This window comes from Pipra filicauda, unplaced genomic scaffold (genome assembly GCF_003945595.2).
Source record: "Pipra filicauda isolate LSUMZ 115617 unplaced genomic scaffold, ASM394559v2 scaffold65_size3143899_pilon, whole genome shotgun sequence".
Lineage (NCBI taxonomy): Eukaryota > Metazoa > Chordata > Aves > Passeriformes > Pipridae > Pipra > Pipra filicauda.
The window spans coordinates 153,428-166,681 of NW_024104820.1; the positions used below are offsets into that span (position 1 = coordinate 153,428).

Below are 13,254 nucleotides of genomic sequence, written 5' to 3' on the forward strand. Positions count from 1 at the left end.
GGCTAAGGAAGAAACTACCTACAGAGTAAGATGAAAAACACATGTAACGTGAACAACGGAAGGAACTATCAAGAAAAACATAAAATCAGCAAATTCTTACCTGTTATTTAGCGTGGTTGGCAGAGGATGAGTTGCATTGGGTGGCACAGTTGCATGAGTGAGAGAAGGGTTCTGTGATATTGTTGCTGGGGTCTGAATTACCCCATTTAAAGCCCCTACAATTCCATTGATTGCCAGCTGGCTGGCTGGCAGTGCTCCAATTATTCCACCCACACCAGGCACTGCAGGAATGGTGGAGGTTACAGTCTGCATACCACTAGCCAGTGCCCCCACTGTCACACCATTGACCTGCTGAACTCCGGTGACTCCCGAGCCTTGCTGGGCCGGACTCTGCCCAGCAGGTGGTGGAGTGGAAAGCGCTGATGAACTGCTGGTGCTTTGTCCGCTGGAGGTTATCTCCTGGTGTCAAAACAAACAACAAAACTCCCTCAGCTGCTTAAAATTTTACCTAACAGCACAATGCAAGGACTAGGATGAGTACTTGTAAGAAGTTTAGAAGAAAGAAATAAAAATTACCTGATTTAATACTGGAAGAGAATTGTCCGGTAAAAAGCTGTTTCCCAGATGAGGGCTTTTACTGCTGTTCAAGGAATCAGTACTAGGTGCTAAAGTAATTATTTCAAAAAACACACAGTGGTTACATTTCTGTAACATGTAAAAAGATTCGAAATAATTATTTCAAAATAATGTCAAAGGTAAACATAGAAAATGCAAAGTCAACCTTAAAATCGCTGCTGAATAGTAAAATATTAACTAAGTAATTGGTGAATCAACAGATTCAAACAGATGTGCTCCAGACTGAAGTAAAACAGAAACTGCACTGAAACAAGTAGTAATGGTTCAGATAAATAAACCAATTGACTTTTAAACATTTAAACACATCAGCAAATACTTGGTCTATATTCATCCTACATGTATATGCATCTCCCATCGATGGCATGTGTGGATGAAATAGATATTTCATATAAATACACGATCAAATGACTTTGACACTTTAATAATCTCCTCTACTTACGTGCTTGGACTGGAAAGGCATGTACTTGATGAGAGGGGCTGGGATTTGAAGTTATTGTTGGAAAGGGCACCGAGAGCTGTGCATTGAGAAGCTGAAGCCGTTCTTTCTTAGCGGTCAGATTCTTTATCTGTTCTTCCAACCGCCTATTTTCAACCTGAAGTTGGTGTAATGATTTAAGCATTCCTAAAACTAAGACAAAAATGCATATATTTCACAACAGATTCAATGAACGAATAACATCTTCACTTGGGTTTAGTTTCTGTATTACATTAAGACTAGCATTAAATCATATGTGAAAATACAAATAAAATTAAAAGTTTGACTTTTACTGGGAAGACTGAAGATCTATTTTGTGTAATTTAAAGTGCAGAAAAAAGTACATCGTGTGTGACAGTAATTTTGGAATACATCTACACTGTGGCTTACATACTGATAAAGCAGCATCGTTAGGGCTAGCATTCATTTTAAGCAAACAGCAGTACATGATAACTTATCCCCAAATTAGACTATAAAATTTGTTGTATTTTAGTAGCACAGGTTAACTGCATAGTTGTGAAAAATCCAGTTCAGCTGCAGTATTAGGAATATTAAGCATTATAAAACAGAAAAGATTGACAAGTATGCCTTCAACTAATAAATACAGGCAACCAGCAACATTTATATAAAAACAATCAAGTTTGTGAAAAGGGAGTTTTTCTGCCTTGTACAGTGAATCCTAAACGTATAGAAACAATGAAAAAAAAAAAGTGATCCAACGTGAACAAGTTCTCCGGGCCCACCTTGCTGGGAGCCGTGAGCAGCGATCTCAGAATCCCCCAGCAGGGAGCACTCTGTGAGCACCGCACTTACCCCCCGCCTTTTGCATAACAAGGGCATCACCTTCTGTACTAACCTGATTTTTACCAAGCACAGTTTTCTCAAACTCCGATTTGGTTTCAGAACTTGGATTTCCCAGCTAGTACTAGAGTGTGACTGTAAAGCCACAGGGAGAGCCTTTTTTTTTTTTTAAATTCTAAACTGTATTTGTTTAACATGACCTCTGGGCCTACTACAGACATAAGTCTACTGGTATAGGCACATCTGGTCATTTCCCAAGGATTTAGCTTTTATCCCTCCTCTTCAAGAACATACAAAGGAACCCTCAGTGAGCTCAAATGAGATGCAATAAGACTTAGCTAAACCTGTCCTCCAGCTATCATGTTTAAAGGATTATCCCTGCATGAATTTCCTCACAATTAGCATTTTTGTCAGGATACCATTCATAAAAACACTAACTAGATATCGCTTTACATTACCAACGAGAAGAATAATATGGTCAATAAAACACAAAGCCTAACCTGGAATCAAAAAAATTTTTAACATAGTCAATGATTGTCTTTCATACTGATATATTGTTGAATATGGAGACCCACGTGATCTCCTGATCACTTATGCTTTTAATGTATTCATTCTTGGACTATTCCACTCTATTAAACATAACTTGAAAAATCATATTTGCTTGCTTTGAGAACTTCACAAGAAAGGCAGAACATAATAAAGACAAGAAAGCTCAACAGGATACCTTTCTTAACATTTGTAAATATTTTCAAGCAGCAACAGAAGTAGGCGGTTTAGATGTAAAAATGAAATATAGAACAATAAAAAATCATTATGCCAATTTATATCACACAATATAAAGAAAAATGGGGAACTGTACTACAATATTTACACTAGTGGATCTAAGAGTTCAGAATTCTTTTCCAAACCCTGCAGCTGACCAGCTGGATCTGCAAGTTACTTGCTCTTGCTTGACACAATTTCTCCATCCATAAAAGCGTAGATAGCCACAGAGAAGTCGTTTGTCACCTACTGATGCCATGTGCTGCATTAAGAACTCTGTTAGAACTATACACCACAGTTACATTTCAATTCACAACAGCAATTAAATTTTGTTAAAATTCTTGGACAAGCACAGAACAGCAGCTCTGAGTAACAGTTAACAAAAGCCATAATAAACAGACTGTGAGTACTTACTGTCACTGGGGGTGCCTTGCTCTAATAAAAACTGTTGTCCTTCACTCCACTGCCTCTCCAGAAGCTGTTCTATGCTGGCTGCTACTGGGGGCAAATTCTCCCCACAACTGTTCCCTGATTGATCATAGCGAATCTGCAAGCTGCTCACAGGGGATCTGTTGAAAATATTGCAATTTATTGTTTAAAGAAAAGAATGAAAGGAAACGCGTTGGAAAAAGGCTGTTGAAACTTCTTATTTTATATCAGCCCTTAGCACCTACATATCTTATGTTTCCAAGACTAAGTTAATTCATCAACATCACTAAGAACTCCTAGTTCACACAATGGCAGTGCTTTAATAAAAAAAAGATGTATTATTACAGTGTGAGAATTTATACTGAGAAAGCACATAACCTCTTCTTGCATACAAACTAACAAAATACTAACTGACAAATAGCATTGAATTAAATTATACAACATGCACTTCTACAGCAGGAAACCATTATATATATGGATACACAGGGCACCTGTCTTTGGTAGGTGGGGGGAAAAACAATGACCACCAAACTTCAAACCTTTCCTAGAGAAAACTGGGGAAAATAAAACCCGTTTATTAAAATCAGTACAAAGCAAGGCCATATATAATTCCACTAACTAATTGTTCTAAAAACAATAATGTAAACCCACATTTTTGAGGGACTATGTGAAAACACTATTTCACAAGGGATGCAATGAAAGTTGTGTTATCCTCTGCCTGTCCTGTGCACACTTAATATACCTCCTTTTCCATTCATAATCACATATAGTTCAAGGAATAATAACCTTGCCACGTCCTTTCTCATTCAGGAGAAAACTAAATATTCAGCATTCAGCCATTGAGAAAGACGAGTATCTCTCCCAGGTCCTACGAGAAGACTTCTTTAGCATTGGATGGTAAAATTCAACTTGTGAGCAAAACCAGATGTTCGGTGTATTTCTGACTCAGGCTTCTGGTCTCATGTATGCACGGTCCCATTCCTCACACAGGATCAACACCAAAGCCCACTAAAAGCTGGTTGTTGGTTTTGTTGTCAGTTGTTTGGGGTTTTTTTTAGTCAACTCCAGTGAGCTCAGATTCTCATATATTACTTATTACCATGAGCAACTGGTGCCATCGCGGGGTCACAGCCGTACTGTTTACCCGTAGTGGAGACTTACCCACAAGACCACCACAGTCCCAGTACAGGATAACACAGAGAGCTCAGGAAATCGGTGTGTTAATTATGATTACCGTAATAAGCAGTGGTCACAGCACATTAGCTACCTAATGACTGTCAAGCATTTTGTAGGCACCGGAGCAAAGCGATTTTTACGAGAAAAGGTTATAAGTAGGTGACTTAAGAGCTCTGTAAGTATTTATAAATAATTCCTCTTTTCCATACAGAATGAAAGAAAAGCACTTGTTAAAACAAAAGCCCTGATGAATGAGTAACCAAGGTAGTGTTTTTTGACAAGAGATGACAACAGCATTTAACAGTTCAGCACAGACATGGCAAAACCAGCCTTAAGACTGGCTGTTTACAGGATATGCTGAAGCTATAAGAAGGAAGGCTTATGCCTACACTTACACTCCACACAAACAATGCACTTTAAAAAAACTCGAAACAACAAAACCAAAACCAAATACAGAAAACCACCAATCAACTCCCCGAGCAACTTCTCTCTCTCTGTCTGCATGCTTCTGAAGGGTGCATAATGCTACTCTAACAGATTGCGCTGTTTGAATTATAAATCACCAACAAAATTCTTCCTGGGCTTTGTACTGTTTCCTATCAATTTCAAAAAGGTAGAAACAAAGCAATACATGACTGCATAACTTCTGCAATCCTTCACTGGAAGCCTGTACAGGAGAAGAATAAAAAAAAAATAAAATCTAGATTTCTATGTATTGCAACATTAGTCAATCCATCATCTTCCAAATGAACCCCTACCTCATCCTTTAGATACGATATGGTTCCTGCACACCAGAGTTGAATCCTTATTCCAAATAGCATTTGATCATAGTTTCCAACAGGATTATAAACGTGCTGCCTGCACTGATACGATGCCGTCACGGGAATTCTGTGTTTCGTACCGTGCTTGCTTTCACAAATATATTTTGTTTAAATTTGGGGTAGAGTTACTCATAATATTAGAGCATTAATTGGAAACAATAGTGCATTTAGATATAAGCACACATACAGATTTCAATGCAGGTATCACACAGCACATTTTTAAATCTAAGGTTAACTACAGGGTAAAAAAAAGTTTAAGTGCTACCTTGGGAAAAGCAGTAATTCCTTTGCAAAATGGAAACAGCTCACATATACCAGGTATATTTATATTTCTCATATATTTATGTATATTAAAAGTTAAAATACGACAGCTTAAACATCAAACGCTGTGGTTATATTGGGGTACAAAGATACAACAATGTGAATTGGAAATGACCATACAAGCTCATGAGTCACATATGTCTTCTCCAAAGAGCTGCAATCAACTGCATCATCAACAGCAAACGAATGTTTCTGCAAGTGTTTTTGTTTTAAGCAACTCACTGAAAATCACATGGTTCTTTAGGAGAAGTGTGTTATTTATGTATCTCATAAGCTTCAAAAGGAACAGTCAGAACTTGCAGCAAAATAATTTTAATAGATAAAGCAGGTAACATTCAGAGTTGCAAAGTTTCCAGATAGCAGATTTCTTAAGTTAGCTTTTTATTCATTATAAACCATATTTTAAGTAATCAGTTACTTATTTATTGAAGTGGGGAAGGTGGGGAGTTACCTACACATTTTGGAAACATTGACATACATGTAATCTTTTTTATCGCCCAAACCAGGGGTGAAATTTGCTGACTACTGAACTTAACTGAATGAGTTCCTAAAGTTTTTTAAATTTTTTCCATGCTAGGTAATTCAGACTTAAGTTTTTCCATCTTTGAATTCTGTAACAGCAGCAATTCCTCCCCCTTCCTCTGTCACCCAGCACTCCCCATCCCCTCCCATTTTTAGCTTGCTTTTGAACAATCCGACTGCCAAGCAAAATCTGTCTGCTCTTTGTGAAGTGCTTCAGCTTCCACACACTGCAGGAAGCTTTGCCATTGTGGACTGATGTGGCCTTCATATCATTCAGTTCTCCTTTACCATCCACATTGAAAACAGGTGGGATTTTACCGTGTAGCAAATACTGGACTGTATATACCGGGAACATACGCTCTACAGAAGCCTCATATTTAACAAGTTTACCTACCCGAGTATTTGACCAAAAGACAAACTGAACACAACTATGACCTATGCAAATTGTGCAAACACCAAGTCTTTGCATATGAACTAAGAAGGCATTAAAATTCATAATTACCAAAACATGTATGCATAAGAGGACTTCTTAATATATAATCCAAAGTTCTCGAATTTCCTAACTGTTGAGCATTTCAGAGCATCTCTGAACCTCCTTGTCTGTATATATAAATTTATATGCTCAGGTATGTATATGTATTTATAATGAGAAAACAGTCTAAACTCATTTGTAAATTCTCTATTTATTATTTTAGAAGCAACACATATTGGAAAGCTTAAAAGCAAGTTCATGACAAGGTAATCCTAACACCTAGGTATGATAATTGATAATGTCACCCCATCCAGCAAGATGTCTTCTGATTAATTAAGAAATAGAATACAAGATCAACAACACCAGGCATGTACATTAAATTACCTAATTTGGAGATATTTGTTATAAATTACTGTAATAAACACATGCTATAACAATAAAATTCATTATTGCAATGCTATTCCTGCGTAACTACCATTTTTTAGCTATCCTAAAATCCTTTTTAGGATAAGATTCCCATGATCAGTCCCTAAGTAAAAAAAAATGCAGTAATACCACTATAAAATTTAATTCATATGGGATTTAGTATGGAAAACAAAGCCCTTTAAAAACAAAGATTCACTTAAAATATACAGAAAATACTATGAAGTATTTAAAACACAATATTGAAATTTTAACAGCAAGTATTTTAAAACAAAATAATGTGATATAGTTCCAGAAGATTTCTTATCTCAGACTTTTCTAGTAGATGTGAATTGCAGCAGAACAAAAAAAGTACTTCTTTTTTCTACAGAGAATTGCTGCATATTCTGAAGTTGTGAGGGAAAGGGAAGAAAATATTTCTTTGAAATTTTTAACTATATTTAATGTCTCACACCATCTTATTTGTGTGATCATTGTTAAGTCTGTGAGATTTTGGAATTTTTGCAAGTATGACTAAAATATGATTGTAGTAACAATTCTGAGGAGATAAGTAGCATACGTGGATTAAATGACAGATAAATCCTTCTAGAGCAAGTCTCCATTTCTTAAGTAAGGGAGTAAACTAACTTACCTAAAAACCTTCATTTGTAAACCTAACTTCAGTTGATATAAAAGTAAATTTCAGCACAATTTTAGCTCTCTGAGCGTATTAGGGATTTTTTTAGAAGGATATATCTATATAAAAATAAAGATATTTATACATGCGTGTATACACATTTATATACACAGGCTTTTAAAACACTTTAGTATTACTAGCAAAAAGACAGTGAAGTTTCCAAATCTTAAAACATTTCCTCTGCCTGCACTCTCCAATGTAAATAACGCTTACCGTGGTGAGAGACTTCCTCTGGGTGATCCTCCTCTGCCAACAAGGCTTCGGCTATTATCTCCGAGATCTTGATCTGCAGTGTAAATATTTCACAGCTGATAAATCACCTTTTCTTAGATAAGAGTTTTAATATCTCATGGAGATATTTTAAAAATACCTTAAATCTCAACTTCTATCTGCAGTAACTGCTGAAGAGTGAATAAGTAACTAGTTTAAGATTGCTGAACTGTAGCATGTAAGGTGTTGTCCTTACACATTTCTGAGGCTGTACCAGGCCATGGATTATGTTCACTTCTTTCATTCCTTTCAGTTTTACAGCACAGAAGCGTGGTTTGCATTTGCAGTACCCTCCCCTCAGCCACTTTTAATTTGTACGGTGAAAGTAATGAATCACAGCTGTGGACAGCTAATCTGTATGCTTATCACAGCAAATCCTGATGCTCTGTATTTTTTTAACACTTTGCATCCCAAAACAACTCATAAAATATGTAACGTATTAAACTTACTGCTGCCATCTAACAAGCACACATTATTCTGCAAATTTACTGAAAACTTTATGAAAGCGTATAATTCACTAATTCCTATTTATAAGCAGAAGCATAGGAAAGCCCCTTGCTAAAAAGGTAGTAAAACAAACAAAAAAGGCCTCATTAAATATATGAAAACGTTTTGCTTGGAAGGACTCAAAAGGGTTATTTTCCCTATGGCCTCTCAATAAAATAACCCTATCTGCCCCCTTCAAGGTTGCCCTCCCCCTATTCTGAGTCAAGCGACCTCCGACCCCTCGGAGGGCAAAGACATGACTGATCCATTCTTGGTAAACTGCTAAACTCATTCCCTTCCCCCAAACAGGCATGACTACTACGACATGTCAACAAATCCTTACGGAGGGAATGAAACAAAGCAAAGCCAGCGGCTCATTAAAACCGCAGCGGAGAGCCTCCGGTACCAAATGCCAACCGGTAAATATTCACAAGATTATTAAATGCTGCACAAGTTCTCTAACGGGATCTCTTTCACACGAACTTGTATGTAATGCAATTTCATGAATTATGCAAATAAAGGTTTCAACTATTCACGACAAAACCCAGAGCTGTGTTACTCCGGTTGCAAAGAGCTGGGAACTGAGCGCATCAATCACAGGAGTCACAGGAGACACTGGTGCATTCCTGCCTGCTGATGGCTCTGCTTAAACATTTACATTTCACACACCGAGGGGAAAAAAAGGGGGAAGAAAACCTGCGCTGTTCCACAGAACAACTGAGAATTTACTTCCAGCACAGAACAACTTTGTACAGACATTTAATAACCAAATGCTGAGTAGAGCTCACAAATAAAATTTAACAGTCTTTTTAAAAATACTGAGGTCTGTGAAGCTGCACATTTGCACCGGCAGTGGAAGCTTACCTGCCTGGCTGTTTTCAGACTGAGCCATAAGTGCTGCCATGGCTGAATTTGGATTCAGCCTATTGCCGTACATGTGGGATGGAGGCAGACTGAGAGAAGATCCAGGTAGGGTGTTTGCCTGCAAGAAACCGATTAAAACTTGAATCCTTGTTTAAGAAGGGGGAGAAATGCTAGATGTATTTTAAAGAAGCCTTTCTACTGCACAATTATTGTCTTTGTAAGTTGAATGTTTTTTAAAACCAATGTATTTAAAAGAAAAAAATATTTTTCCTTTGTGAGTACAGAAACAGAATTGCAGTACTTTGAAAATATGTCAGTTTTAAAGTGTGTTGTACTTGTCGTTGGCAAGATCTGTCAATTTAAAAAAATCCTTCTAGTAAAAAAAGTACTGTGGCAAATATTAAAAATACCTAAATTGCATTTTAAAACGACCAGTGTAGCAGGACGGGCAGATTTCCTTGCGATCCTGAAGTATGCGCTCAGTGCTAGGACTTAGTAGCATGGCGACCATGTGGTTATCCTACTAATTATTTAATCTTATTAAACCATTTACAAAATAAGGGCAGGTAGACAACAGATGTCTCACAAATGCTTGGGTTCCTTACATCACAAGCCGGCTGTGGAGGTCAAAAGGTCCAACTTTCAGCTCTATAGTTTAACTACACGGAGCCATATTTCCTTTGCTCGACTCCGTCATTAGTAAAACGTGCACACTATTTTGTTACTTCCTATTTTGATAGACTTGGAAGCCTGGTGTTTTTTTGTTTTGTTTTGTTTTTATTTTAAAGAACGCAAACAGCCATTACAAGTATGTTTTCTATACAATAGGGGGCTCGGGGAATCACAGCTTTGCCCTGACCCCATATAAGGAACTGTATTTTTGGCAGTTGGCCAGCTCTACTTATTGAAGAGCTCCCAAAGTTTGTGTTCATTCATGTTGCTAACCACAATTCTGAAGGTCTCTGCTGGGACTTGTGCCAAACAAGCGAAAATGAACCCTTGAACAGATGAAGCTAAGGAGGCTGGCCAAAATCTTGCATAATCCAACGCAATAAAAATACCTTCTTCTTTGGCTGCTGATGCTTTTTCCCTTTCGAAGAAAAGATTTGTGTCAAATGCTGAGTTGCAGAGACAGGCAATCAAAGAAATAAAGGCACGGCTGCTTATTTAAAAGGCATTTTCCTACCTGATAAAAAAATTATTTCAGAACAAAGAAAAGACTGCAATGGGGGTGGGGTGGGGGTGGAACTGAAGATACACAAACCTGTCTGATCACTGGTTTTAAAATTAATCTGCTAAGAAAATGTAAACAACCTTTACACATGAAACTTTTTTTGAAAAACAAAAAAAGAAGGTGAACAGTAAGGAACTCAATTTCTGGGACATTTTGACATGCATAACTGCACACAAGAGACAGGGGAAACATACTGGTTATTACAGCAAAATATTACAGAGTATAAACTATGTATCTGGAAAGAATCACACACTACCATTAAGTTTTGGCTTTCGGCCAACATATTAAACTTGATGAATGGACTTTTATGAATTCACACAACTGTTTTCAATGATGCTTTATTTACTACATACTGGTGAGAAATTGTGCCTGATACTTACATTCTTCTACTGTCACAAAGTTAGAAAAAGCCACAAGTAATTGCTTACAATGATCAGGGGTTTTTTCACTTTTCAGTTTATAGGTATGTGCAAGATTGCTAGACATGGAACCAGAGCATCACTTCACATCTGGCTGTTATTTCTGGTTGTTTGGTTGGGTATCTTTAGTAGAATTAATCGGAATTATTTCTACGTCTTAAAAACAATGCAGGCACTTCCACCTATATACAACAGCTTCCAGAACTACAGCATGTATTAGTACTGTGACACTGACCGACAAAGGCAGCGGTACTGCACAGCTCCTGCTATTTTCTTTAACAAATGCCCATATTGCAATTCCAACTCAACTATTACTGTTTACTACCAACCTTCAGCTGCTTTCCCCTCAAAACCAAAAAAAACTTCAAAAACAATATATTTTTTTGTCAAATCCTTTCACTGAAGAAACCTTACAGAATGCAATATTAAGAGATTCAACCAGTATTACCATTCAACCATATCTAAAAGGTCAGACTAGCAAAATAAAAGTCTACGCATACATAGTTTAAATAGACTGGTTGAGGTTATGAATTCCACTAATATAGTTTGTGCCTTTTTTTTTTTTACTCCAAACACCAGGTCTTATTTCTGTTCAGTTTTAGAATATTTCTCTAAACGATTTCTTTTAATTCCAGTAAGTGTACTGCTCACATTTTGCACAGAAGATGTACACCTACTCTCAGTCCATGTAATTCACTGCAAGGCTGCTTAAATGTGCAACAGCAACTATATATTAGTTTATGATGGCAGGGTAGCTATAATCAGCAAGGAGAATATGTGTTAATTTGACTGAAACATGCACAAATAGCTTTAAGAACGTTCTGAAAATATTTAAGTATCTTGAAGGGAGTTGCTAAAGTTTGTTGAGTAACCATCACATCACAAAACAAAAGACATCAAAGGAATTAAACAATGTTTGCTAAGTGGGTTGATAGATTAAAAGACTTAGCAGGATTTAAACGATATCTAAGAACTTGAGTTTTTTCACAAGTGGTGGTTTCACCCTAGACTTAACCCCTGTTTATACTTAATATTAAAGGTGTCCTACAACAAGTTGGAACTACCAAAGTTCGAGTGCCATCCTGCATCCTATGCAACTCTCAAAGGAAAAAGACAATAAAATTGTTCAAGTTAAGTTGGAGGCAAATTAAAAACTTTGAAAATACTTTTTTAAAATGGCTACGTAAAATGACAAGAATAATGATTTGCGAAGCTTTCTTCTGTATGTGACAACTTCATCTGACAGGGAAGTAGAGGAGGTGGAGGAGTGCTACATTATTTAAAGGTGAAATAAGAGCTTCATGTTTCACTCACAGTCGAAACAAGCTGTAGCAAGCATTTATTAAAAATGCGCAATCATCCTGTCAATACATATTAAGGTCACAGGACTGAAACATGTTCTAAAATGCAAAACTTTTAAAGCTGTATTATTCTTTATTTCAACTGATACCATTTAAACACTCAACACAATACATGACAAAAACATATGAAGTAATGAAAAAATGAGACTGCTAAGTATTTATTTTGAAAAGGCAGCAAATTTTCCTAAAAATATTTTAGCAGAAGGATTTAAGCCCATCTAGAGGTACGTAACACACTGCTTTCCTTTATGGCATGTTCAATAAATCAGTAAAGCCATAAGCAGCAGAGCAGCACAGAAGGACGATGCATTGTAATTCACAGAATGTGCACATGCAATAAGAATAAATGATTGATATTTGATTGATGCTTAAAAACACTTCCTCCACAGCAAGAGAGAAAGTGCAAGTATATTCTTCTAATTAAAGAACAAGACTTGCAAGTTAACTAAATATATAATCCAAAACATTTAAAATAGTTTTTTATTTGTTTGCATGACTCTAAAATTGTATTTTACTCTAACAGTATGACTACAAAGTTTCCCAAGTAACTAAATATTTACTTAAAATTTCCAGGGAAAGCAGTCTCTTCATTTCAAAAGTTTCATGTTCTTTAAGCAGAAAAAAAACTAAGGGGAGAAAAATTAGGCAACTAGCTATATGCAACTAGACTAGGTCTCAAAACTTTGAGACCCTTTGAACATGCCTTTTCCCCTGTTCCTTTTAAGTTTTATGCTATGAAATATTTTCTGATAACAGGCCTCGTTTCTGTCTCAGCTCCACACCAGTAAGGTTTTAATACTCAGCGTGTGATGAGAGATGAAACCAAGTGTGAACAACTTTTGGGTCCCATGAGTAGGCTGACTGTTGAAGCTGTCAGGTTCAATTGCATCATTCCACATTATTCAATGCCCCAAACTGCTCCCTAATTGTTAGGGGCTTAACATATTCAAAACCATTGTTTAGGCTAATGCTGAAATGCCTACAGTTGAGTTTCCATAAAGAAAGGGGAGGGATTTAATTGTAGTTAAACCATTACTGAACTCTCCTCCTTTCATGATAGGACAACAAGGATGGCCGGAACAACCAATTCCAAGACAGCTTCTTAA

The 13,254-nt window shown here is 36.7% G+C and overlaps 1 protein-coding gene across 4 annotated transcripts in view; it reads right to left on the bottom strand.

The window, feature by feature from the left end:
* MLLT10 (MLLT10 histone lysine methyltransferase DOT1L cofactor) overlaps window positions 1–13,254 on the bottom strand; it is a 122,732-nt gene that overhangs the window by 9,627 nt on the left and 99,851 nt on the right. For all 4 annotated transcript variants that reach the window (XM_039388507.1, XM_027744710.2, XM_039388508.1 and 1 more), the window contains 6 exons: window positions 9,135–9,252; window positions 7,728–7,800; window positions 3,089–3,243; window positions 1,076–1,264; window positions 577–665; window positions 101–459 (listed from right to left, as the gene is read on the bottom strand). In XM_039388507.1, the coding sequence (XP_039244441.1) occupies window positions 101–459; window positions 577–665; window positions 1,076–1,264; window positions 3,089–3,243; window positions 7,728–7,800; window positions 9,135–9,252 (983 nt within the window). The remainder of the gene's footprint in view (window positions 1–100; window positions 460–576; window positions 666–1,075; window positions 1,265–3,088; window positions 3,244–7,727; window positions 7,801–9,134; window positions 9,253–13,254) is intronic.